The sequence below is a fragment of the Xyrauchen texanus genome, chromosome 34 (genome assembly GCF_025860055.1).
Source record: "Xyrauchen texanus isolate HMW12.3.18 chromosome 34, RBS_HiC_50CHRs, whole genome shotgun sequence".
NCBI classification, from domain to species: domain Eukaryota; kingdom Metazoa; phylum Chordata; class Actinopteri; order Cypriniformes; family Catostomidae; genus Xyrauchen; species Xyrauchen texanus.
The window spans coordinates 7251429-7278145 of NC_068309.1; the positions used below are offsets into that span (position 1 = coordinate 7251429).

Sequence of the window (26717 nt, forward strand, 5' to 3'; positions counted from 1 at the left end):
TGAAATAGTATTTTAACATTTACGGATAGGTCCCATTCACTTCTATTGTAAGTGCCTCACTGTAAGACATCTCTGCAGAGATATCGTTTTTTTTTTTAAAGAAATGGAGGGGCACATTTTTGTGGTGATAAATATTATGTTACAAATGTTGTCAATTAAGCTTAACTTGAACCCAGTTTTAAATATCCCTTTAAGAATTACTTTGTGGAACCTAAGGCTAATTGAGTAACATTTAATAAAAAATAATATTTTTACCAGTGTTTTAAATAAAATATAATAATATTTTTTCCAGTGTTTTAAATGTATTTATTTGTTTTTTTTTACAGTTTGCACAGTTTTCTGTTTTGCCGAGAATGCAGGAAAAATCCTATATATGTTTGCAAAATATCCAAGTGCAAATTACCTGCAAATAAATACTGTAGCCTAGTTCTTTTTTAAATGACAATTTGTAATCTATGGAGATCCAAGAATAAGGAATTGCTATCTGTAAGAATAGAATAGAATAGTCATTTTGTTTTGTGGCAGCTAGCTCTAAGTGTGCCTAACAGGCTTATAATTGAAGTCTAAAAGGCGTAGTAGGCTTCATGCCCTATTCTGAATATGCCTAATATTTATAGGCTTGTTAGGCCTATATACATTTAGGTTCTAATGGACTGGAGGCCAGTACAAGGGCGTTTTGTCCTGATGCACCCCCCTCCCCCCTTGCAACACACGAACCTTTATTTATGATCAATAACCACAAATGGGTCGATTTAGCGATATGATCATGAATCACGCGCGTCTCAATCTTCCACCGGACAGTACTGCTTCGCGTGCAGTCTTTCTAGGTTACCCGGGTGACGGAGGACCCGTAGCTATCTATGCTTGTGGGCTCCAGTAGTGATGACATTCATCATTCCCTGCGCGTTGTCTGCAGTTTGACAACTCCTGACACGTGTGACATATCTCACTTTACCTGCTACAGTCTAAAACATTACCTCCGGCAATCGAGGTGTCTATGATGTCCACTATGCTTTCAGAGGCTGTGAGGAGTAGATCATACAAAGCAGAGTCGACGACAGATTCAGCTGCACAAAAAGAAAAGAAAAAAGTGCATCCCTGAGGCATTTCCAAATCCTATACTGGTTTATAAAAACAACGACAACAACAATTATTATTTTATGGTACTAATAATATGCTAATAATAATTGTTATAGGCTATTAGGCCTATAACAAAATTATTAATATAATATTTATGTTTTAATAATAATAAATGATAAAAATTAATACAAATAATGCTGTGGTCATTTTCCCTCCTTATTAATTATTTAATATATATAAATGCAATTTATGCCATTATTAATAAATACTAATCTCATAACATCATTTGGATATGATGTACATAATAACAATATTAATGAAAAAAAATTCTTTAGAAAAAGAACGAACAGAAGAAAAAGCAAAAAGGTTGAGGAAGACGTTATTACACTCATTAAAAAAAAGTACTGATGGTATGATATTATGTATGGTAATACCATGGTGAGTTACCATATAAATTATTCATGATATTTACACCAGTGTTCTTCAAATAAATACCATGGCATTATCATGGTAGGCATATTTTTATTTTATTTTTTAAGTGAATTGCCTATTTAATTGCTTAGTTTTACTATTTTATTACCATTGCTGGGCAAATAGCTTATAAACTGTATAATGGCCAACGCGTAAAACATAATTTAAGAGACAGAAAGCTATCCCGTAATCTAGGCCGCATATGAAGCATAAAAGCACTTATTCGGGTATGTAAAACTGAACGTGCTATCCGCCTTTCCCTTTTGAAGTCTGAGGCTTTTTGCGTGTCTGAATACAGGCCTACGTCTGTACACCGTTACGTTAAAAGTTGTTGATAAGACAATGTACTGTGTCTGGATTTACACTTACATTTGCCCTGCTGATTGCTGCTCAGTGTGCGCATGCGCTGAGTTTCTGGTACGTTGGAGTGTGTGTACGCTAGCGAGCTAATTTCGGCTGCTCGATTCTGGTTTTGTAAACATATTTATCTGTTTATCTTTCAGTTTGCACCATATCAGACAACACTGACCATGGCGGATCCAAGAATACGACAGATAAAAATCAAGACCGGTGTTGTTAAACGGTAAGAAGTTTAAATAATTAGAGTTCTTTTGAGTGCGACTGTCAGCATGGCCAGGCCGCAGATTTACCGCGTCGCGCTGTGAGCACACACCGGAGACGGGCGCCCTCGCCCCGCAGAAGCTGCAAATTCAGACCGCTGCTTCAAGAGATGCGTAGCATTTTTAAAAGTCATGCTCATTTCTCAGGTTACTAGAGAAAATTCTAGTTATGCACATCATCACTGTTATCCGTGAAATTTGTTTTGCATGTGTTTTGTCTGTTGTGATAATAACTGCAATTTAGATTTCCAAAAAATGATTAGTAAAGGAAATAACAAAAACAGAATGACGTAATTTTTAATGTTTAGAAGACGTCACCGCTGTCTGGGCCGTAATGCTCTATTTTAATGTAGTATTTAATAAATGCATTTCTTCGTGTATCTATTTGCATACATGAATGGTATGCTGAAGTAGTGGTTTGTACGGAGTGTTTTAACAGATTGTCCTCACGGTTTGTTGTTGTTTTTTTGTAGTTGGGATCACATTATATATTCCTGAGTAACTTTCTGAATATGACCTGTCAGAGAAATTGCATTGAAGTATATAAACGAGTGTTTGTGCTCCAAAATTGTAGTTAGATTATGGTGGGTTTAATCTAACTGTCATTTATTTATTACTCACTTTCACTGTATTATTTTCTTTCATCCACAGATGAAAACAGATGATCCTGGGCAGAATATTTCTCTTAATCACCATTCACTTTCATTGTGTGGTACAAAAAATGCAATGCAAATATAACTAGGAAGACTAGGACCTCACCTCAGAATAGCTTAATGAATGTTAGACTCCTAAAAGTTGGCCATTTGTGTTCTGCGAGTGTCTCTGATCTTGGCTCATTCTCTCCTTACCCTCCCTTTTTCTCTGTTTACTCCTCCAATCCCCACCTGACTGCTGTTTGCATTGATTGACCAGATGAGGGTCTGATTGAGATGGGCCTGTTTGATAGGGCTGGTAATGGAAGTGAGGGAATGATTCTCAGTGGGATTGAGGGAGGGAGGGAGGGAGGGAGGGAGGGGGGGGGGGGGTTAGGAAACAACTTGCATGCCATGCCAACACAGGAGACAACATCGTAATGAGCCACACTACGATAAGAACCAAATGTTCAGCCCGTCAAACTCAGCCGATTTTCGCATGAGGGACCAATCGGGTCTTGGTGTCTGAATTCATTTATGCTGGATTTGCTTATTCCATTTGTGCAGTTGGCATCAACTGATGATTTTATGATGGAACATCCCCACTGTCAGGCTTAGTGATGATAGACATACTGTTCATGTCTTTTAAGACAAGTTTCCCCTAGATTCCCCTTCCGTTATTGCGTGCTCTATGTGGATAGTCCAGCCTCCGTATCGATTAAGTTGCTTTGTTTTCTTTCAGCTGGGTCTTTAGGTTCTATAGATTTGTCTCAGTGTTTCTCTTCTCGTGTGAGCACACAGGCCTCTGTGGTTCACTCAGAATGGGACTTCTCAGCTCCAGGTCAGATAATTGATTTTGTCCACCTTTGAACGCTGTATTGCTGAATTGCATTTCTTCATTTGTCAGCCCTGTTAGGTGTGGGCTGGGTGATGTTCCCTGTGGTTTACGCATTCTAGGTCTGTTTGTACGTTTTAACTCACTTTAGCTCTATGAGAGTTAATATTTTCATCTGCTCTGGGTCATGAAATACTAGTAGAACAAATCTGTGTGTAAATTGTTAGTAAAATTTCCATTGAATGGATTCATGAATGAGTTACACACACTTTTTGTTTCACTTGTGTTTCATGAACAGATCCCAGTATGTGTATAATAGTTTGGCTGATTTACCCTATATAAATCTTGTCCAATACCAGTAATTGTTTTATATATATATATATATATATATATATATATATATATATATATATATATATATATATATATATATATAACTATATAAGTTTTCATTTGTAATCTTTTAACCTGAAATCACTAGCAAATTAACTGAAAGATGGCCTACTCTTTTGGAAATGACTGGAGCTGTTGATCTGAGCCGTTTAATCATTCCAACTCTTCAGTGCTGCTATTTAAGGTATGGCAGATGTAACTAGAATTGAAACTAGAACCAGAAATGTGCCTATATTACAGATGTAAACTGATTTGAATGATAAATAAATGACAATACACTAGCAGTAATTTTATGGGGCCTATTTATGTGATTATTTATGTTAATCCTTATATTTGCTCTTATATGAGTATCTACTCGTGGTCAACCGTTAAATCGGCCGATGTTCGTTATTTTTAAATGACGTTTTCCCGTTTGGCAAATTAGTTTAGTAAGCCGGGATTGCACCAAGAATCACTCTTTTTGCACGTGAAGGAGCTGTCTGAGGCATGTAAACGTCCAATCACAGTTTTTGTTGTTTTGTTCCATCCTGTTACAAATGCAATAGACAGGCGTGCAATAAAATCTAATTTAAACATTTTTATTTACCGCCGGCTCAGGAGACAAGCACACAAGCTTGTGATTGTAAGTGCTTGCACTTTCAGTCTCCTCAACAGTTCCCTAAAACTTGTAAATTTCTTGTCTAATGACATAAAGGCAAATAGTACTAAAACATGTATTATACCTTCTACTAGGGGTTGACTGATTATTGACCTGGCCAACAATCACACCCAATATTCAAAATGTTTCTAATTATCGGAATCCTTATTTTGTCTAATCTGATTGCGATACATTTTAAAAAGTGCTCCATTGGCTCTGATGCAACCGCCTCTCTCTGAAGGGTTACTGCTTGTAGTCTGGCTCAATGTCCCGCCCACAGTATTATCGTATTGGTTATATGTCACAAGTAAATGGCCAATCAGCACTGTACGGGGGGGGAGTGGGAAAGAGGAAAGCAGCAAGAGAAAGATGCATCAAGTTGTTTTCAAAGGTAAAAATGCAGATACTGAAGTTGCAATAAATATCACACTACTCTGTGCCAACGGTCATCAATTCGTGAACGTGGTCCGGACCCCTCCGGACCGTGAGACAACATGAAGCCAGTTGCCCCATCTCACGTTTCTACACGTTAGGTTTACACAGAGCTGTTTACACCGCAAGTGATCCGGGACATAGATTGCACTGATCTTTCAGCACAATATCCTTGAATATTTTTCTCTAGCAGAAACATGCTTCAGTAATTACCTTTTGTGCTCTGCGCATTGCCTGTCCACAGCCCGCGACATGAGGCACCGCATAGTAGAGCTGCAGATGTGGTTGTTTTAATGACAGTAGAACATAGCGGAGAAATACAGTGAGCAGCAATATGGATGGATACTGGCATAATTCGCTAAAATACACAGCAGAAAATGAAAATTAAGCAGAAACAATCTTCATTTGTCTGATATGACTCCAACGGTTCAGCTGAGCAAGGTTTGTGACAGGACAATTTATCATGGTTCCAGAGTGCCTTAAGACTAAAAAGTTTTTTTATTTTATTTATGAACAATTTCTTTTGCTTTATTAACATTTTTTGAGCCTATTGAAATTAACAGATATTTTTGTTGACATTTTTTGAAAATCAATGAGAGATAACATATCTGGCATGGATGGCAAGAAAGACAATCAAAACTTTGAAATGACCAGTTCTCTGCTTATGATGAAAAATATTTTCATTATATCATAGTCAGCCCATTTATACTTGATTATAGCAAACAATATTTTTAAACTGCACTATTTAGATGTCCTTTGTTTTTGTTAGATTTGCATTCAAAGGAAAATATAAAAATGGCTAAGACTTGCATACATTTTCTCACAGCGGTTACCCCTGAACCCCCATTCAGCATCTTTTCTATGTATATATAAACGGTAGAAGATCCCCATAGTCCCCCACTCCTTTGGTTGTCTTTGGGCAACAATGAAATTCTTGCCGAGTTCTTAAAATACTTTTTAACTGTTGATTTATGATCTCTTTTTCAACTCCCATTTTACAAAAGTACTATCGCTGTCAACTTGGAAATGTTTAATGCTTTTTAAAAAGAAAATTGCATTTCTTACACTGTCATTAGTCACACTGTAAACCCTAAAGTTTTCATTACTGTAAAAATCATGAAATGTCAAGTTTTGGACTCATAGCTCTAATATTTAAGTTAATTGAACTTATGTTGTTTTTTTTTAAATCCATAGATTTAAGATTTGAAGTGTTAATATCTCAAACTATTGATTACAAAATGGAGGCTATGGGCAATACCCACAATTGGATAATTTAATTGTTATTAAGAATTCAGAGTTGTTTTAGCTCTTGTATTGTATTATTTGTATTATTGTATTATTTAGGCTTTATTGCAAATAGTTGTTTGGTGTAATGTCACTATTAGGGTGATCTGTGTCTCTTTAGTCAAGTTGGACCCTGGTTACACTATCCCAGTTCTCTTGGTGCATGTGCAGCTGAAGGGCATATATGCATTTCTGTAAAGAATGATTTAATATCTGACCTAGAATCAGTTATCATCTTTATTTGAGCTGTGCTGTTGTTTGATCTACAATTGAATCAATTCAATTAAAGTAACAGTAGAAACAACAATATTTAAATTCAACCTGAGTTAAGTCTGCTTGCATGTAGTTATCTCAACTTAAGTAGTTATGTTCACTCTACTTGAAAAACAATTTAACTTAAATACTCAAGTTTTGGGAGACCCCATTTCTCAATGCAATTGAGGGAACGAGTTTACAATGAAATTATTAGGGTTTTCAGTAATGGCTACGAAATAATAAGTTATCATTGTCCGGACCTTTGGTGAGATGGACATGTAGAGACTCCATACCTCTTGGTAATTTAATTGAATACCCCTGCTCAATGCTATAGTTGCAATAAAAGCTGTGTTTTCATGTATTTTTTCAAAGGATAATACTATAATAAATGCAGTATTTCATTTAACACATGTTTATAGGCAATGGATGTTTTGTGTTGGAGTTTGTGTTAGTGTACATTTTTACACTAAAATATTTTTATTTTACTGCAAATGTATATCGGCCCCAAATATTGGTTATCAGTCTACGGCATCGGCCCTTAAAAAAACATATCGGTCGACCATCTACATGCATACCAACTGACAAGGATCTGTTTGTATGGTGGAAAGCAAATGTGAAGCAATACGAGAAACTCTGAAGCATATTAGACCAGTACATGTGTTATATGTCTGAACAATGGCAGAATGCATTTTATAAAAAGCCAAGTTTCAGGGGGCCTGGGTAGCTCAGCAAGTAAAGATGATGATTACTACCCCTGGAGTCGCGAGTTCGAATCCAGGGCGTGCAGAGTTTTGCCAGGTCTCCTAAGCAATCAAATTGGCTTGGTTGCTAGGGTGGGTAGAGTCTCCTGGTGTAACCTCCTCGTGGTTGCTATAATGTGGTTCTCACTTTGGTTGTGTGTATGGTTAGTTGTGCATGGATGCATCTGCGGTAATGCGCTCAACAAGACACGTGATAAGATGCACGGATTGACGGTCTCAGAAGCGGTGGCAACTGAGATTTGTCCTCCGCCACCCGGATTGAGGTGAGTATCTACACCACCACGAGGACTTACAGAGCATTGGGAATTGAGCATACCAAATTAGGAAGACAATTAAAGAGAGAAAAGCCAATTTTCACGACATGTTTTTCTGAATAATAACATGTAAACTTATAGTAATGTGATAGCCTTTATGTAGAGGTATATATATGTACATTGCCCTAATGTCATCAGTTTTTGTTTCTATGTATGCTCCTGGTGAGTGCAAATGGTTTTTTCTGTTATTTAAAAAAAACTTTGTGCATTGCTCATTTAATGCCAATCTTAAATTGCACTTTGGTATGTCTCCTATGGCAATCAGAAGAGCCTTTCCTTTCTATGTTGGTGGTTTTTGGTCAGAATAAGCTGCAAATTGGACTACTTGCCAATAGTCAAGTCTTGCTGTGTGAGAGCAGTTACAAAGTGAAAATGTGCCTTTCCAAATGTTAAACTGCATCATAGGGCCCTATGAAATCCATTTGATTTTTTTTCCAAAGTTCTGTTTTATTTTATCTGAATTCTGGATTTTAACATTGAATTACATTTTATCATTAAAAAAACTGTCTAATCAAATTAATTAATAGAATTTTAATAAAATGAAAACATAATTTTTTTTAACAAACCATTGTATTAATGTTTATTAGTAAATGAAGAGCGTCTATAAACTGATCTCCACAGTACAATCCAAACCCCCAAAGGTTGAGGGTGTTATGTTTGTTTGATTTTATTTTATTACTATTATTATTGTCAAATACAGTGCTGCACAGTAGAGCGTCACAATATTAATGCAAGCAGTGATGGAACTCTTGTAATAATATAATTATTATTACTACAATTACATTGAATATTACATTTTCACATGTCACAATGTTTTCAATTGCACATGTCTGATAAAATGGAGCTTTTATTTTGGTGGAAAACTGGATGTTTTTGATGGCTTCACTTCTCACATCCAGAAAGCAGTTTGCTATATTGAATTATGTACTTATTAAACTGCAAAAGGTTATGATTGAATTAATTAATTATATGTGTATTAGTCTGCTGCTCTTCACATTTGAATAAAGTGATCTGCTTTTTGTCATTAATACACACACACAGAGAGCACGTAATGTTGAACTTGCGGATAGTGCAGTGGCTTCTCACATTCACTTCTCACAGCTTATGCAGACTGTATATTTGTTTAATTAAATCTCAGCCTTTGTGGTTTAATCATCACACTAGGACATATCATGATTTTAATTTGATTAGTTGTGCATTTATACTTCAATTTTATCCCAAATATGTCAAATTCCATGGCATTCCGCGTTTTATAGTTAATTCCATTTTTATCAACGGATTCGACGATTCCATCCGTGTTTTCCGCAACGCGGAAATCATAGGGCCCTACATAATTTCTTAAAACTGTCCATTGCAGTATGGTTTGGTGATGCAGGGTCATGAAGAGTCATCTGGAGTTTATGGGTCAGCATTTCATTGGGATAACTTTAGCTTCTTGTACATGGATGTGGGTGCTTTTAATGTCAGCCTATTACCACCTTTAGTTTAAGCCTCTCTCAAACTACTACATCCCTGGACTCCATGTTTTCAAAAGCCTTTAAGGAGCCACTTAAATGCCCCATGAAGTGGTCAAGATCTTTGATGCCAAATGTTGTAGTGTTCTCGGCCCAGTCTGAAATATTCAACAGGATGTAGCCTAGTTGATTTGAGGACACGTGTGTCACTATTTCTGAAATGGTTAGGTTCACTTGCATGTTTTCTACACACAGCAAGTTGTTTAATATATCTGACTTGGTCTGCTTTGCTTTGCTCAAGTCTCTACAGAAGCAGTAAGATTTGAGGGAAGCCACATTTGTTGCCACATCCGGGATTTTAAGTCCATTCGTCCATCCATCTTCGACTGCTTATCCGGGACCGAGTTACAGTTCAAGCAGACTAAGCAAAGCAGTCCATACGTCCTTTTCCCTGGCCACATCCTCCACCTCATCCATGGGGATCCCAAGGCCTTCACAGGCCAGCCGAGAGAGATTATCCCTCCAGCGTGTTCTGGGTCTTCCCTGGAGCCTCCTCCCATTTGGACATTCCCAGAACACCTTCCCAGGAAGGTGTCCAGGAAGCATCCTAATCAGATGCCCGAACTACCTCAACTGATGCCTTTCAACATGGGGGAGCAACGGCTCTTCTCCAAGCTCCTTCCAGATGTCAGAGCTTTGCATCCTATCCCTTGGGGTGAGCCCTGCCACCATGCGAAGGAAGCTCATTTTGGCTGCTTGTGTCCTTGATATTATTCTTTTGGTCACTACCCAAAGCTTATAGTTGAGGGTTTGAACATGGACCGCCTAGTATATAGAGAGCCTTCTGTCTCGGATCCTTCATCACCACCACGATCCGGGACAGTGACCACATTACTGCAGCCGCTGCACTGATCTGCCTATTGATCTCATCTCCAACATTCCCACGCTTGTGAACAAGACCCCAAGATACTTTGAACTCCTCCACTTAGGGCAGCTGCTCATTCTTTACCTGGAGAGCACAGTCTGCCCTTTTCAGGAGAGAACCATGGCCTCTGATTTTAAGGTCCTGACTGTCATCCCAGCCACTTAACACTCTGCCGCAATTTTAAGTGTGCTTGTAAACCATACTGTCTAGTGAGGAGATAGCTCTATGTTTGTTTCTTCATACTGAATTTGCATATCCATCTTTGCATTAACCCATGGAAAAACTCTTGCCAAACAGATGTTCTCTTGCCTCAAAAATCCTTTGAATTCCGCCAATATTAGTCATCTGAAAGCACAACTGGTTCAACATTGAAATTTCAACCCAAAACATTTTTTGCTTGGCACTTAAATCATTTTTTTATCTCTGTAACAAATGGATTGCGTTACTCTGCTTTCATACCATTCCTTTCTTTCCTTAAGTTGCTTTTTCTCTTTTATTTTCTTCTTTTTGTGATGTATTCCAGACCTTGTTTTCTGGCCTAGCTCAGCGGATTCACTTAATAAAATGACAGACGTAATTTGCTTTTGTCACTAGGCCTCGGTGCTGGCCTGGCGCCTCAAAAATACAGTATTAGAGGGTGAGAATGTGTGTCGAGTCTAATTCTTTTCTCGATTTTCCAGAGAGATGCTTTTTCCATTAAGCTGAAGGAAGCAGCCCTGGCAGGCCCATTTACAGCTGCCCAGCTCCTCCCCTGCTATAAGCAGCTCCCACATCACCCTGCCGAAACAAGAAATTAACATCAGCATGACACTTTTTCATTAGCCTGTCCCTCACTTTTATTAGAATTATGCTACACCCGATCTTTCTAGCCCTCAACCATCACCCTGTCACCCCCACCTTTTCACGGCACATGCTTGTGCCTCCCCAATCTGGTTCAACCCCCTCTCATCCTGTGGTCTAATTTTTTTTGCATTTGTGTGTCAAAAGAAAGCCTTACCATGTGCATATGTTCAGATTTGCACCCTGGCATTGTGATTGAAGCCTGTTAAAACTGCCGTAATTGACGTAAAATATGACCGAGTGTCGCAGGGGGAGATGAATCTTAAGGCATGCGGCCTGGGCTGGCAGAATGTTTGATTAATGAAGGAGTGTTGCGTCTTTTCCTCTTTCTCGTTTGCTGTCTTCACATGCACACACACTTACTGATACACAGCTGATTTTCTGAAAAATTAATTCCATGATGCTGTGTTGTCCCGACATGCATGCGGCATGCAGACGGAAAACGGCTATTAGCTGGAATCATTATCAATAGTGATATTTTCAAACTCTATTATGGCAATCAGGCCGCAAATGTATTCAGTGCATTTAGTTCATTTGGCCATAATTGATAAATAATCAAAATTTATCAATGTACTCGTGCTGCGTTTTCACTAACAATCAAGTGAAAGTGGCCCATTTGCCACCTGACTTGGTCCAAATTAGGAACTAAATTGATGATCAATTAATCCTAGTAGGGGCAGTACAGTGTTTTTGAGTGTGTAAGAGAGAGAGACAGATGGAGTTAAGACAGATTAGCGTAGCGATCAGGAAGTAGCTGATGCAGTGTAGCGCTGTGGCTAACAAGTATGCAGCTTTTCTGAGATTGGCAGTAGAAACATCATTGAGGATTTAAAAAGGCCAGGAGATTAAGAGCGAAAAAGGAGTGGGAGAATACTGGGAAAGATGTCTACAATTGGATAAGTGTTTGTGGGGAAGTGGTAGAAGTCTGCATGGGCCAGACCTGTGACCGTGTGGCCCGACCCTACCCGGCCCGAATGATACTGTCAGATATCTATCTCACTATCTTTATTATTTCTTCTCCTAGCAAGTACTGTTGCAATAGGCCGTGTACATATGTAACCATATAGGCAACATTTGTAACTGTATTGAAACAGTAAACATACCTTTTTAACAAGGCACGGCAGCCACTTTGTACACTAGAGTAGAACAGAAAAAAATATTGACATGCTGTTTATGTGCTGAAACTTTGCTTTGTGCAGAACAGTCTGGAATAATATGAAACGATGCAACAGTCCCCTCTTTACAGACTGTTCTTGTTGAATCACACTGAATTTTTGTGACACCTGTGCTAAAAAAAAATCTAGATGCAGAGCAAATAATGAAACCAGGCAAAGGTTCTTTTTAACTTGGCACGGTGTTTAAATGGTGCCGGTTCTGTGCGAGACACCGAAGAAATGGCAAGGCAGGGTGCAACAGTCAAAGACATTCGTCCAGCATGTGTTTATATGGGAAAACTATGGGAAAACAGAACGGACACTCGCAAAAACACGCTTTGTGTGAACAGCCCTTAACTCGTCCGTTTGTGAGTAAGTGTGCGTGCATGATATGAGTTCAGTAGGCCTGTTTATTTTTTTCAATGAGTACAAAACAGACCCGAATCCAGCCCGAAACCTGATTTTAAGGTTTTTGATATGTCCTGAATCATATAGAAGTTTAAGATCTTACCTTGATTCTCTGTTTGGTCTTATGTTGTTTTAAAGTTAAGATAGACCTAACTATCTCTTGTGATTTTTCTTCAGATAGAAGCACCAGCTTGGTGGGTATGAGTCATTTTATCTTATGCCTACAGTATATAGTTACCATGATTTTATATCATGGTAATGCTGTGTATAGTTATTTTTGTTTGAAATCCAATGAAAAATCTGTATACTCACTGAGCACTTTTATTAGGAACACTATGGTCCTAATAAAGTGCCCGACGTAGTCTTCTGCTTTTGTAGCCCATCCTCCTCAAAGTTCGACCTGTTGTGCATTCTGAGATGTTATTCTGCTCGCTACAATTGTACCGAGTGGTTATCTGAGTTACTTTAGCCATTCTGTCAGCTTGAACCAGTCTGTCTATTCTTCGTTGGCCTCTCTCATAAAGGCTTTTCCATCCGCAGAACTGCCGCTCACTAGATGTTTTTTGTTTTTGTCACCATTCTGAGTGAACTATAGAGACTGTTGTGTGTGAAAATTCCAGGAGATCAGCAGTTACAGAAATATTCTACACTACAAAAATGTCTCCTTTTGTTTGGAACTTGATGGATAAAGGGTCAGACCCATTTTTACCTTTGTCTTGTATATATGGTCCAGTGGTGATTGCTTTGAAACTACAATGGAAGCACGGCTTCCCATAAAAAAAGTGCTAATGATGAGTTAAGTACCTATAGTTTATTTACAAATAATCTATATAAATTACATATTACTCTTGTTGATTGCAATATTTTTGGGAATAAATGTGTAAAATTGTACTGTTCTTTCAAGCATCGTAATGTGCTTTTTTTTTTACATGAATATGTCTGTTGAAGTCAGTGGACGTATGGCCCATTGCGCGCTATTGAGGTGTTGTTTCAGTGGGAGGCAATGGCTGATACATGGACTAATGAAGTAAAGATTGATGTTCATAGACCAGAGGCTCTAAACATGTCATTTTCAGACCTACCAAGATGGGGGACATCTCTGGAAGCTTCATCTGTGTCTGAATGTCTATTGGACACTGGGCATTCATTCAGTGTATTTTTGTCCTGCTTAGAAGCCCGGCTTCTTTATTTGATTGTCGGTCGAGCTCTTCCATGGGCAGGACTTCACAACAAACGGCCAAAAAAACAGTGTTGTACATGATTAACAGCATGTAAAATGTAAAAGCACTGCTGTCGAGTAGTTTTCAGCAGCTTGGAGATACATGTGCAGTTATTTGCAGTCTGATGTAACGTAAACGTATATCGGCTTTCATAATCAGATATTTTGCCTATTTTGTTGCAAAATCAGTTTTTACCATTGTTAATTAGTAGTTAACAAAGACATTTTATTGTAGTAGCTCGAGCAGCTTTGGGGGCAACATTTACAGACACCAAAAACAATAGTAAAACAAAAGTACTTGTACTCGCCACTGAAATCGCTGTACAGACTAGTCCTATTAACATAAGTGCTAGTTCCACATTGTATCAATTCCAAAATGTACCAACAGCCTTGTCAACTGAAAATAAAATGTTATACATAAATGTTTTCAGCGACTTCAAAGGAAATATCAGTTGGATTTTCATAGGCTAAATTTGTGGATGTCTCATTTATCTTTAAGTATGATGTATTTCAAAATAATCTTTGAGGTGTTCAGTAAAGCTTTAGAGAATCTTTAATAAAAAATATTCAATGATTGCTTTTATAGGTGGAAAGTCACAGATGCTGGTAAAATGGACTGATTTAAACTCAAACTACTGGATATCTTGAGATGGTCAATGAGTTTGGACCTGTGAAAGCGGTTTATTTGTCTTTTGAAAGATCAGCAAATCAGCCAGTTGTTTGACTGCATGACAGTAAATTCCTGACAGCATCGAATGAACAAATGAGTATTGAATTTTTGGAGTAAAACTAACCCCTTGCTATCCATTCTCATTCTTTCGCTCTCTCCCAGTTTGGCCAAAGAGGAGGTGTTGTACATAAAGGAGGCAAAACAGCAGGAAGAAAAGATTGAGCGTCTCAAGGCGGAGGCAGGAGACGAGTATGTAATCAAGAAACAGGTGAGGAAAATATACCAGCCTCTCAACTGAAACAACAGCTGCCTTGCTGGCTCTGGGAGAACCCGGTCGGGATTAGAACTGAGGAAATCATTAAATGTTCCCGAAAAAAGAGATTCCACACAATATTTCATTTTTTGTGAGTTTCATCGAATTTGACATTTATTACCATTTCATTCTACTTTCTAAAGACGGGTCGGAAATTTGGAGATTAATCGCAAAATATTGTATCAACAACCATAGTTTCTTCTCAACATTGTCACCGTAAGTTTGCTCACTTGGGAATTCAGTGCAGTATTTCCTGCTTTGGAACAAAATGTTTGTGAAAATCACCATACAAATGAAAGGTATCTTTTCAGGCTTATACATATTAAATAGGGATGTCCCGATGCCATTGTTTTGGAGAACGAGTCAATGAGAAGTGCCAATACTTCCTTTTGGTACTCGCCAATACGGAGTTGTTGCCTGTGTTTTTTTTTTTTCTTGTCTTTTTTTCACCTCTCTCCTGAAATTCCATATAAAATTCAATTTTATGAAATAGGGGTGGCTGTGGCTCATGTTGGAGAGCGGGTTGGCCACTAATCGCAGGATTGGTGGTTTGATTCCTGGCCCACAGGATGCCACATGAAGCACTCCGTGCATGCACACTATATATTTATCTAGTTAAATCTAAACTTTTGGTGTTAAATGATCTCACTAGGACATGACACGATTTTAATTTGTGCGCTGAACAGAAACATTCATAATGTCATAATTCGCAATGACAGTCGTATGTCAGATGGTATCGGGTTTTGGAATTTCTAGAACTATTCAATATGGTAATTATATATTTTTCCGTTAGTACAGTGACGATATAAATGCCAATTATTGAATTTTCCAAACAACATGGTATTTATAATATCATGCTTAATATTTTATTACACTTTCATTGTACATGAAAAAATATCTCTGCCTTTATATTTTTGGAAGGTGGTCCCTCGCAACGGTGTTATTGTATTTTTAAGGTCCTTGGTGTCAAAAGTTTGAAAACCCCTGATACAGGATAACTCGCCAACTAATCATTGGAAAATATGTAGCCTTGCACATCCCTGCTTTTTATATGGATGTCAAGCATTCTAATACCTTAAAGAAAGCAAGCCAAACATCAGACTTAAAGTAATATTCTGGGTTTAATACAAATTACACTCAGTAATCAGCGTTTTTGACAATGATGATTATGTTGATTGTCCTTCGTTTATTAAAAATAACGGTTACAGTAAGGCGTTTACATTGGAAGTGTATAGGGATAGTCCATAATCGTTTAAATACACACCGTTTAAAAATGAAAGCCATAAAATGTAAACTTTTTATGCTGTAACATGATATTAGATTAAATAATCTCACCTGTGTAACGTTATATGCTTTGTCATGATAACTTCATTGTAAACCCTGTATTCTAAAAACTACCATGACGCCAGAAAATCCCTGAACATGTGGAATATTTAAGTTGTGTGGCTATACTTTTGAAACTGTTGTTTTTGAAAGTGTTATTTTAGTGCCATTTGTCTTCATTGTAAGAACCTTACTGTGACAAAATTAATAATTTTTTGTGCTAATCAAAATTCTGCCACAAATCCTGTTGATTGAGATTTGCATGTATTGAACCCAGAGCATTCCTTTAATGCCTGAGAGTGTATGGCTGATGGTAAAAGATCTGGTACAAGTTGATTGTCCAGCCCTGTAAAAGGAATTGCTTTGGTAAGGATGAAGGAGACAGAGCTGATTCAGTATGGCAGCGCTGTGGTATCGGGGCAGGAGTTTTAATGAGTTTTAATGTGCTGATGCAAAATTAATGACGTTATGTAACTTTGGAGGAGTTTTGTAATTAACAACACATGCTGCCAATTTAGATGTTCTCAAGGAGTAGTGGCCCATGTTTTACCCCTCTCTCTCTCTCTCTCTCTCTCTCTCTCCCCGCCTTCTCACATCACTCTGTATATCTCTACACTGTATCTCCTCCACTCTGCAGTCGATGAATATACAGCTTTGTGTCATTGTGAGTGTGTGAGATTGGTTTGCTAAGCTTGTTTCTGCATATATACGTTTGAGTTGGTGGTTGAGTATGCAGTTTCTTTCTCGGGCAGCAACCAATTTAATAATCCTGTACAATTCATTCAGCAAGGGTGAAGAGTTTAGAGTATTTCCTTGAACCACATCTCTATTAAATGATTAATGTAGTTAAACACAAAATTCTCACACTCACAGAAGAGGTATTGTTTTTTCTAGCCGATGTTGTTTTGCAAAGCACAGCTTGTACAATTGCTGTTCTGCTTGTATTTTAAACAGATTGAAGTGCTGCAAGAGTCAAGAATGATGGTTCCTGACTGTCATCGTCGTTTAGCCATTGCCCATGCTGACCTGCAGCAACTATTGGTGAGAAAATATCACATGCACAGATACACAAATACAGTCCTTTTGTTGCTATGTAAAGGATTTCAGGTTTTCCTACAGTATGGAGACACATTGGTCCTCACTATGAATGTGAAGTCCAGACGGTATTTTAATCCGCTATTGATTACAAATTGCAAACCACAATTTTGATTTGTAATGTAATCTTTTAGATTATTACTTTTAATTGAATCTGACTAGTTTTGCATTACTATTTGAATATTTTGATAAAAGTAAAACAAGTACCTTGCTTGCTATGTTCCTCATTTGTCAGTCGCTTTGGATAAACGTGTCGGCCAAATGAGTAAATGTAAAATGTAAATGTTAGTACCAATTACAACTACTTTAAACATTAGAAAACATAAAATCAAACAACAATTTGCGTTTTGTAAGTCCCTCAGAATTCAGAATTTAATTGAAAGCCAATGTTAGGTGATATAAGTGATATGTAATCCATAAAGTAACTGTAATCTGATTACATGTAATTCATTACTACCCAACACTTTGTTGTAAAACTGAGTACAAGTCCAGTCTTAAAATCTAATTTGGTAACTTTTTTTTTTCCTATATGCTTCAGGTTAATTTTATAAACCTTGTTGTTGGACAGTTAATTTAATATATTGTAAAACATGTTATTTCTGGGGATTTTATAGAAAAGCTTATTTTCACAGGATGGCAACCTAGTCTCACAAAACAAGTTACTGTAACTACATTCTTGCAATCATGTTGCTTTCTAGTTTTTGCTGCAGTTTTCTGGTGAAATGAACACTAGAGGCTCTACAACAACGGTTGTATTCACTTTCACATAAATCACGGCTACTATGGCTGATTATGACTTTATAAATACGTTTTTACGCACAATTACTCAAACTCTGCTATGTTATTATTTCAAAAACCTTTTTACTCTAACAAATTAAAAAAAACTATCAATTTTAATCCATGTATTACAAACCCACCTACATTTGCACACATATTCCAACATGAATAGCTTCCTGTTTATCTCACCTGATAGAGTGTTGGATTTAAGACTAGCAAAGCACGCTCAAAATGAAAGTGAAGCGAAAGTGTCATAGGAGCGACACAAAATGACATGGTTGCTTCAGTAAATCTCCTTTTCATGTCGAATTTGCTTTTAAAACACTATTGGTCAGGTTTAGGTGCAGGGTAAGGATGTCTGTTTTTTTCACCTCCCATTTGTTTTTTAAGACACTTTAGGTTAGGTTTAGGTTAAAGTTTTAGGTTAAGGAGGTACGTTTACTCATTAAAACATCCATTTAATGATTACCATAACCTCGTCTGATTAAAAAAAAAAGTCAGCTATTTTGGCGCCCCCTTTTGGACATTTCACTGGGAAATTGCATCCTGCGACGTGTAATGAAGAATGTAATTTTTGTTTGCAAAACTTTGTCATTGTAACTTAAATTTCATTATGTGTGTGTGGGGGGGGGGGACATTTGTAGTGCCCCATAATTAAAATCGCTTAAACATGCTAATCTGTTTTATTCAGAAAGTTTTTGTGAGGTTTAGGGGATAGAATCTATAGCTTGTACAGTATAAAATCATTGTCTATGGAGAGTCCTTATAATGATAGCTGCACCAACTTGTGTGTGTGTGTGTGTGTGTGTGTGTAGTCTGTACATGAGAAATGGACATAGGAGAGTGACATTCAGAGGAAGTAAAGGTGGATTACAGAGGTCACATTAATTAACATAAAACCGAGAGATTTAATAAGAGAGGTGGAGAAAGGGATGGCATTGCATTAAACAGTTTCTCTTCAAAGTGACAGCTCCAGTTTATGTTTTATAATAGGAAATGCATTTAAACCCTTTGTTTTTTTTTCATGTGTCAGGGTGAAACTTACCATCTTATGCTCAGTGAGTCTTTACCACACACACACACACACACACACACACACAGACCAATGCTGCACTCATTTCAATTCATAAGTAATGTTGTCACGGCAATGGCCTAAATTATGTGATGCTTCGTGAATTATGAAATATCACTAAATAAATTCTGTAAGATGGTAAGGTTTCAAATGATTGTTTAAAAAATGTGCTGAAGACATTTCTAACTTGAATGACAATTTACACTGCAGTGGATCTGGTGGACTTTCATTACTAAATTTATGTCTAGAATATATTTTGAAGGAATAGTTCACCCAAAAATGATAATTTACTCACCCATAAGCCATCCCAGATTTGTATGAGTTGATTTCTTCTGCAGAACAAAAATTTTGATTTTTAGAAGAATATCAGCTTTGTAGGTCCATATAATGCAAGTGAATGGTGACCAGACCTTTCAAGCTACAAAAATAACAAAGCCAGCATAAAAGTAATCCATGTGACTCCAGTGGTTCAATCCATACCTTCAGAAGTGATGCAATCACTTTGGGTGATATTTATAGACCTTGAAAGGTCTAGTCACCATTCACTTTCATGGAAAGGACCTACAGAGATAGATATATATATTTCTTCTAAAAACCTTTGTGTTGGCAGAAGAAAGTCAAATATCTGGGATGGTAATTCTTCATTGTATTTTACAAGGGGTTTAAAATTGAATGTGCCATTTTATTTTACATATTACCAACCTAAATATTTTATATTTCTGAATCTTCAGATTGGGTCCAGCTAGTGACTTTAAACCATTTTTCTCTCCAGGAAACAGAAGAGGAATTGGCTGAAGCCGAAGAATACAAGGAGGCCAGAACTGTTTTGGATTCAGTCAAGCTGGAAGGATGATAGACACAAACGCACACACAGACACTTACATACACTGACATCCTAAGTGTCCATTCCATTTGTTCTGATTGTTTAGCATTTCAGAACCAAGGCGACAGTGTTTATTGTTTGCATTTCACTATGTTTGGATTGAATTATAAGTTCATAATCCACTACTTTCTCCCTGGCCTTATGTTATAAGAGTTCAAATTTACACAATCATGAAATAAAGTTTTTTTTTTTTTACCATTTCAAATGTTTCCTTTTCACTCAGCCTATTTTTTCACACTTAGAAAATGTGTTCTCATAATGAAGTATGCATGGTTGCAATCCATCGAAGTACAAATGTTACGTTACCTTTTTAGATGTTCACCTGCTGTGAAAAACTGTGACAGATCTTTGGATTTTATGTAAGCTATTTTTGCTTATATCTATTTCAGGCATGCACAGCATTTCAGTAATGTAATGAAACTGTGCAAAGTTGAATTAATATCTAATATGCTTGCCTTCACCCAAGATGTAAGATATTTTCCCCTCTTATATAGGGCTGCAGTAATTAATGCAGGATCATATATGGATAGGATTGTTGTTTCTGCTCTCAGAGAGGGAGAGCGGTATAGAATGAAAGGGAAATAAGGTATGATGAGAATGTGTATTTCCTACTCTGCTGTAAGGACACTGACCTCCGCTGGCCAGATTCTCTCATGCAAGCATGAGGCTCTTCTGCTGCACATTTGGCCACTTTGGTCTCCTTCCACTTGGAAATACACTGAGTGTGCTAAATTAAAATAACTATGTGCAATAAAGCATAATTAAAGGATCTCAATTCTGTCATTTTATATTGGCCATGAACTCTTGAATGGTGAAGGTCCTATTTCTGATCCTTGGGTTGAGTTGGCATAAAGTTTTCTAGGCTCTGTGTATTTTAAAATGCTTTTTAATATCATATTCTAAACGTGTTTACTTGGCCCCAACTGCCAGGACATAAGCACGTTTTCAAGCAAAACATTGAACAAAAATAGGCTTGTGAGGTTTTAAATACTAATGATATTAACCTAAATGTGATGTTAACTCTAATAGGACATCTGAATGAACTTGAGGGTCACTGACTTCCTACATCTAGCCTTCTAAAAAAATAATTTGGGACCAGTTGATTGAACAGGAAAAAAGGCATCATTTGTTTGCAGATGCTTTTTGATATTCTGTTATATATGAATCTTTGTGCATCTGAAGTGTGATACTTTGGTCACAATGCATTTCAGACCAGGTAATATTTCTCCATATATTTCAGAAACGTGCATTATGATCATGAGCTGTTTTAATGTTGTTCCTCACTGTCATGAATAACTGAATGGATTTATGTCAAGTTCATGTTCGAATCCCATTTTTTGGGAAGGCTATAGGCCTACTGTACATCTCAGCCTAAAGGTAAAGTGGTATGCTTTAAAAATGTGTTTTAGTTTTTTTGAAAGCCGACGGAGCAGATGAATTCGGGTTCAATTTGGCTCGGTCTTCATTCTACAGATTTCGATAATTATCGGGTTCACCCCGAAGCCTCATTATAGCGCTAATGAGGCGCCGCCACTCCGTGACACCCAACCGCTCCATCTCGTTAAGGAAATCGCTCTTCAATGCTGATTATTTTATTTGGAGCCATAATTATATTTCTTTCGGATAAATCACGGTCTAATCGAGTCCGTTCGGAGGGCAGCGCCTCTAATTGGAGCATGAGATGCAGCGGTGGGCGCGCGCTACCGTACCTGCTCGCGCGACCGGAGGTACCGAGCTCCACAGATGGATGGAGGAGAGGGGGTATTCTTCATCACACACAACCCGACCCCTCCTCCAGCTAAAACACAACAACTTATTACCTTTAATCCCCGCGACTGTCACCGCATCACCTGCACGAAACAAGAATGTAATTTGTTAAACTGGCATTTCTGCAGAAGGACAGTCGATTTTCTCTTTAGAATTCTCTAATTGAGTGAATATAGACGCCCCGTGAATCACATTACGGCCTGGAACTGCATGGGCACGGTGTGTGCGTGTTTCTAACCTTGCCACTTTGGGGGTGTAATTGCTAAAAAATGTACCCATGTTGTAAGTAAATCTAAAACCAACTTTAAGGGACGTCCTCAAATGTTAAAATGATTCATACAAAATGTTGTTGTTGTTGTTATTATTGTTGTAGGCTAGTAGTAGGCCTGTAACTTTATTTTTGGGACGTCCTTAACGTGAAAAGTGGGCCATAAATAATGCAAGTAATATTTTTGTTTTAATTCTATAAAGCTAATTATAATAACAATCGAAGTCAGCCGGAAGTGAATAAGAATTTACCATAGCCACATTTTTGACAATTGAAAAGCTGGTGAAAAATTACAGAGAAATTGGTTTAAACTTACGTTTGGGAACACTGGAAGAGAAACTGTTTAATAATATCAGTAAATAGCCTAATGTTTTATTTCTATGCATTAATTCTTAAAACGCAAGAAGTCGTTTTTATTTGTTTTGGGGCTTTAGTTTGTAGTAAATGTAATTAACTTTATTTTAAGTCATTTGGTGTCAAGTCTATGGGTCGTTCCACCAATTTAGATAGCTAGGTGTGTGTGTGTGTGTGTGTGTGTGTGTGTGTGTGTGTGTGTGTGTGTGTGTGTGTGAGCGTGTATTTATCACTTTGTAAATGTTAACCAAATGTCCCCATAAGGATAGTAAAACCCGAATTTTTTGACCTTGTGGGGACATTTTGTCGGTCCCCATGAGGAAAACAGCTTATAAATCATACTAAATTATGTTTTTTGAAAATGTAAAAATGCAGAAAGTTTTCTGTGAGGGTTAGGTTTAGGGGTAGGGTTAGGTTTAGGGGATAGAATATAAAGTTTGTACAGTATAAAAACCATTATGTCTATGGAAAGTCCCCATAAAACATGGAAACACAACATGTGTGTGTGTGTGTGTGTGTGTGTGTGTGTGTGTGTGTGTGTGTGTGTGTGTGTGTGTGTGTGTGTGTGTGTGTTGGTTTGGATAATTTTTCTAAGTAAAAGTTAATGAGTTGGCTTGTCCTCGAAGCCAAAGTTAAAAGTTCCAAATGTGACGTTTCAACTATTGTTTAACTAGGACCACTTAAATGTTTTTATTAATGACAACTTTAGGATTTAGAGAGTAACTGTAGCTTAATCAGACCTAGTAAAATAGTTGAAATGTAAAATGAATAAATAAATTAAATATATAAAGCTTGATTAAACTATATATTTTTTTAAATATTTTATTATAATTTGAGATAACTATTAGTATTTTACTGTGTGTATTGGTAGGAGGGATGTTAAAGAAATGTGGTGGATGTGATGGGCATGAGGTGGTGACAGTCAAGCTTGCAGGTTGGCAAAACCCTCGTTGAAAATCAATCCATAATGGCGAGTGAGGGAGCAGAATTCTCTCTGCTCCAGGCCGCGATCAGAATTACATTTGTTTTTCTTGTGATTTTATTAAAAGTCACTCCTCATCTCCAGAGCGCGTAAAAATGTCTACTTTCCACTCAGATGCGCCGCATTAACTTGTAGGGCGCACGTTTGTTTGTTTGTCTACTTTTATTTATATGCAGTGTAAGATTGATGCGAGCTTGTTATCGCTATCTAGCGGGAGAGATGCAACTCTTGCTTCTGAATCACCTCCTCAATTACCGTCTCTCTCTCTCTCTCTCTCTCTCTCTCTCTCTCTCTCTCTTTAGTACACACATCACTTATGCATAACTTTGGCAATTCATAATTCACATCAAAGAACTAATAAGCTTTTATCTTCGAAACGCTGTAAACAATAATTATTATTGTTGTTGTTGTTGTTAGTAGTAGGCTAGTAGTAGTATAGACCTAATATAGGCTATAGTATAATTTGTAGAATAATAGTAATAATAATAATAATAATAATTTAGTTGTTGCTGTTATAATTTTGAAATGTATTTGGAAAAACTTTTAAAATAAAAAATACACACACACACACACACACACACACACACACACACACACACACACACACACACACATATATATATTTAAATATGTGTTGGCCTTTTAAAAAAATATTTATCGTTTTAATGGAGATGTAACTATTATTATTTTTTGTTATTATTATTACTTACAATAGTTTCAGTAGTAGTGTTAATGTTAATAATACTATTATAATTAAGTAATAGGCTAATGGCACGATAGGCCTACTGCATGGAAGTATTAGTATGTTTTGATGATGTTATTTTTAAGTGTTGATTTTTTTTATCTTTAGTTGTGATCACCTTTTTCTGCAGCCCAGAGGAACTAGAGATATTTTCTTTTTCATTACTGGTGAGGTCAGGAAACATTGTGTCTCCCCCCTCAAATGCATTTAATATAATGTTTTGCTTCGCTTGGTGTTTCTCAAATAAAGCTTGAAATCCCCTTGCTGGCCGCAGGCCGGGTATTGGTGTAAAGAAATTCAATCTGTACATTTTGTATGAGGTAAACAGACGGAATGAATTGCATTAGAGCAAACCAATGCATTTTTCTGCCAGCCAGTTTTCCACCTTTGCTCCGTTTGTGTGCAACAATCTAAAACGTATTTATTAGGGGGGAAAATCACTTGATCCAAGGCACAGATTATAGACAACCCCAAGCATTAAGAAAATATAAGATTTTTAATTAAGGGTAAATCAATTAAGCTTGCACAGAATTTGTTCAGTTTTTTTATTATTATTATTTTTATGGTGTGGTAGTATTTCTGCAGGGCAGCCCTTCATTCATATGTCCCCTGAAAGCAACGTTAGACGTCTGTCTCACATTTAGCCCGTTAAATATGTCTGTTTGTACAGCTATAAAATCATCGAGCTATTGAAAAGCGGCTAAACGAAGCGCTCTATCAATCACGCCGCAACTGTGTTTCAGAGTCACCGGCGAAGACCAAACAATGTAATGATTTTTAAATGATCGTTATTGTTTGGCTCCCATAATGTCAGACGCATTGCGATTTTTTTTTACTACTATACGCGAGGAAAAATACAGATGTTAGCTAAGCAGAGGTAGACTATTAAACATAGGCTTATGCACGTGCACGTGTTTTCATAAACATCAACCACAGCGTAGATTTACTACAACTCCAGCAAATAAAATAACAGAACCGTGTTCTATTTATATTTATTTCTCTGTTATAAAGCCAACCCCGCAATCAAACTCAAAAAAGCACCATACACAGAACAGTCTATTTCCTGCCAAAAAACAAAAGTGTGAGATGAACACAAACCCGAGATCTTCCATTACGCGCCCGGCGCCTCGTTCGCCTTCTCTGACATTTCGAATATCAAAACGCAGCGGAAGAACAATTGTTTCCAAATTGAATCCGCACTCTCTTCCTTTTCTCATTTTCAGCAAGGAATATATATTTCCCCGGCGAGTCAGGAGTCGCATCTGACTCGGTGTCCGCAGGCGAGCACTCTTGTTGGCTTGTGAAAAATGGATGTAGGACATATACCAAAAAAAAAAAAAAAAAACAGAGAGAGAGACAAAAAAAAAAGCCCAAGTTTTTCGCTCGGACGCGTCCATTGTGCGCAATGAAAAGACACTATTCACTCTTGCAAATAAAGGAGTTCTTTAAACCGTCCCACTGACATCTGTTTAGAGTCTGTTTGCACTGGTTGTCTTATATGGGCTATTTTTTTTTTTATCGGGTTCAAGTGTGACAAAAGCTATCGTGTTAATTGGTGTAAATGCAGATTCATTTATGTGTGGTTAGATGAGCTGCACTATAGCAGATCGGTGTTCTTTGCATGAAATAAATCAACTTAATTTGGTGCAATTGGATGAACAGTCAATGCAACGAATACAATTTGTCAGTGTAGAGTGTTTAAAGTGTAAATGTATCTATTTTGGTGCGTTAGTGGCTCACTCCCCCTTTTGCGGGGGTGTCCATGTGTCTGCACGTATCTACCCGGGCCCATTTCTGACTCTCACTTTCCACCGAATTATGCACCTAATTTGCTCACATATCATTTACTCCAAGTTCCTCCCGCCGTGACAGTCAGGCCTAAACACTACAAAATTAGCCCTAATTTATACTGATCCCGCTAATAATTGTAATAAAAAGCTTATAGATTTACCACTAATTACATAAAAGCCTAATGATGTTGAAAATTACTCCCGGTTTGAGATATATGGCTAATCTAAACTTTGTTGTTGGCTGCCCCGGGATACTAGAAACATTAGAAGAGGTTCAGTTCGTCTCTAAAAGGCGAGAGTTGGACATGCCGCGCGACACGAAGGCCGGAACTTCCGAGGAAACGTGAAATTATCCGCAGTTATTATCACTAACGATTAAATGACAAAAGTGGCCAATGTTGATGCTGCAAGTCCTTTAAAAGGGGGAACTCGGGTCATTTATATGGCTGCTCCTGCTTTGCGATATTTGGATTTAGTAGAAGGTAAATACAGAAGGCGGAATCAATAATAAAGGGAGCACTCTTGAATGGCGAATGGGAGTCCAGTGATAAACTTTGGGAAGCCATTACTAAACCATATGGGTTTGATAAGGATGACAAGTTTATATTACAATAGTTTAATTCACTGTTTCTGCTGTCATAGTCAGAGGCCCCACAGTGATTCTGGGATCACGCTCAATTAAACAAATTCTGAGGGAGTTTCTAACAGAGCTTTTCAACTGATATTAAATCGGGTCATTTTAAAGGTTATCATTTGGGATCAAAAACGAGGAGAAATGGCAGCAAGCTGGCAGCATTGAGTGGCTGGAATCTGAAGCTTCGCGCATCTGACACCTCCAGGCTTCAACGCTGATTGGCTCTTATTTGAAGGAGCTCATGGGTTCATTCAACTATTAAGCGCCTCCCCGTTCCTCTAAAGGACATTATAATGCAAGGAACCTCCTTTTTTAACCACAAACCGAATTTGC

The 26717-nt window shown here is 37.4% G+C and overlaps 1 protein-coding gene across 1 annotated transcript; it reads left to right on the plus strand.

Moving 5' to 3' along the window:
- Window positions 1-1965: 1965 nt before the first annotated feature.
- tbca (tubulin cofactor a) lies at window positions 1966-20614 on the plus strand. Its single transcript, XM_052104137.1, has 4 exons — window positions 1966-2134; window positions 14547-14652; window positions 16975-17061; window positions 19737-20614. Exons 1-4 carry the CDS (start codon window positions 2082-2084, stop codon window positions 19815-19817), a joined length of 327 nt encoding a protein of 108 aa, XP_051960097.1. The 5' UTR covers window positions 1966-2081; the 3' UTR covers window positions 19818-20614.
- The last annotated feature ends 6103 nt before the right edge of the window (window positions 20615-26717 follow it).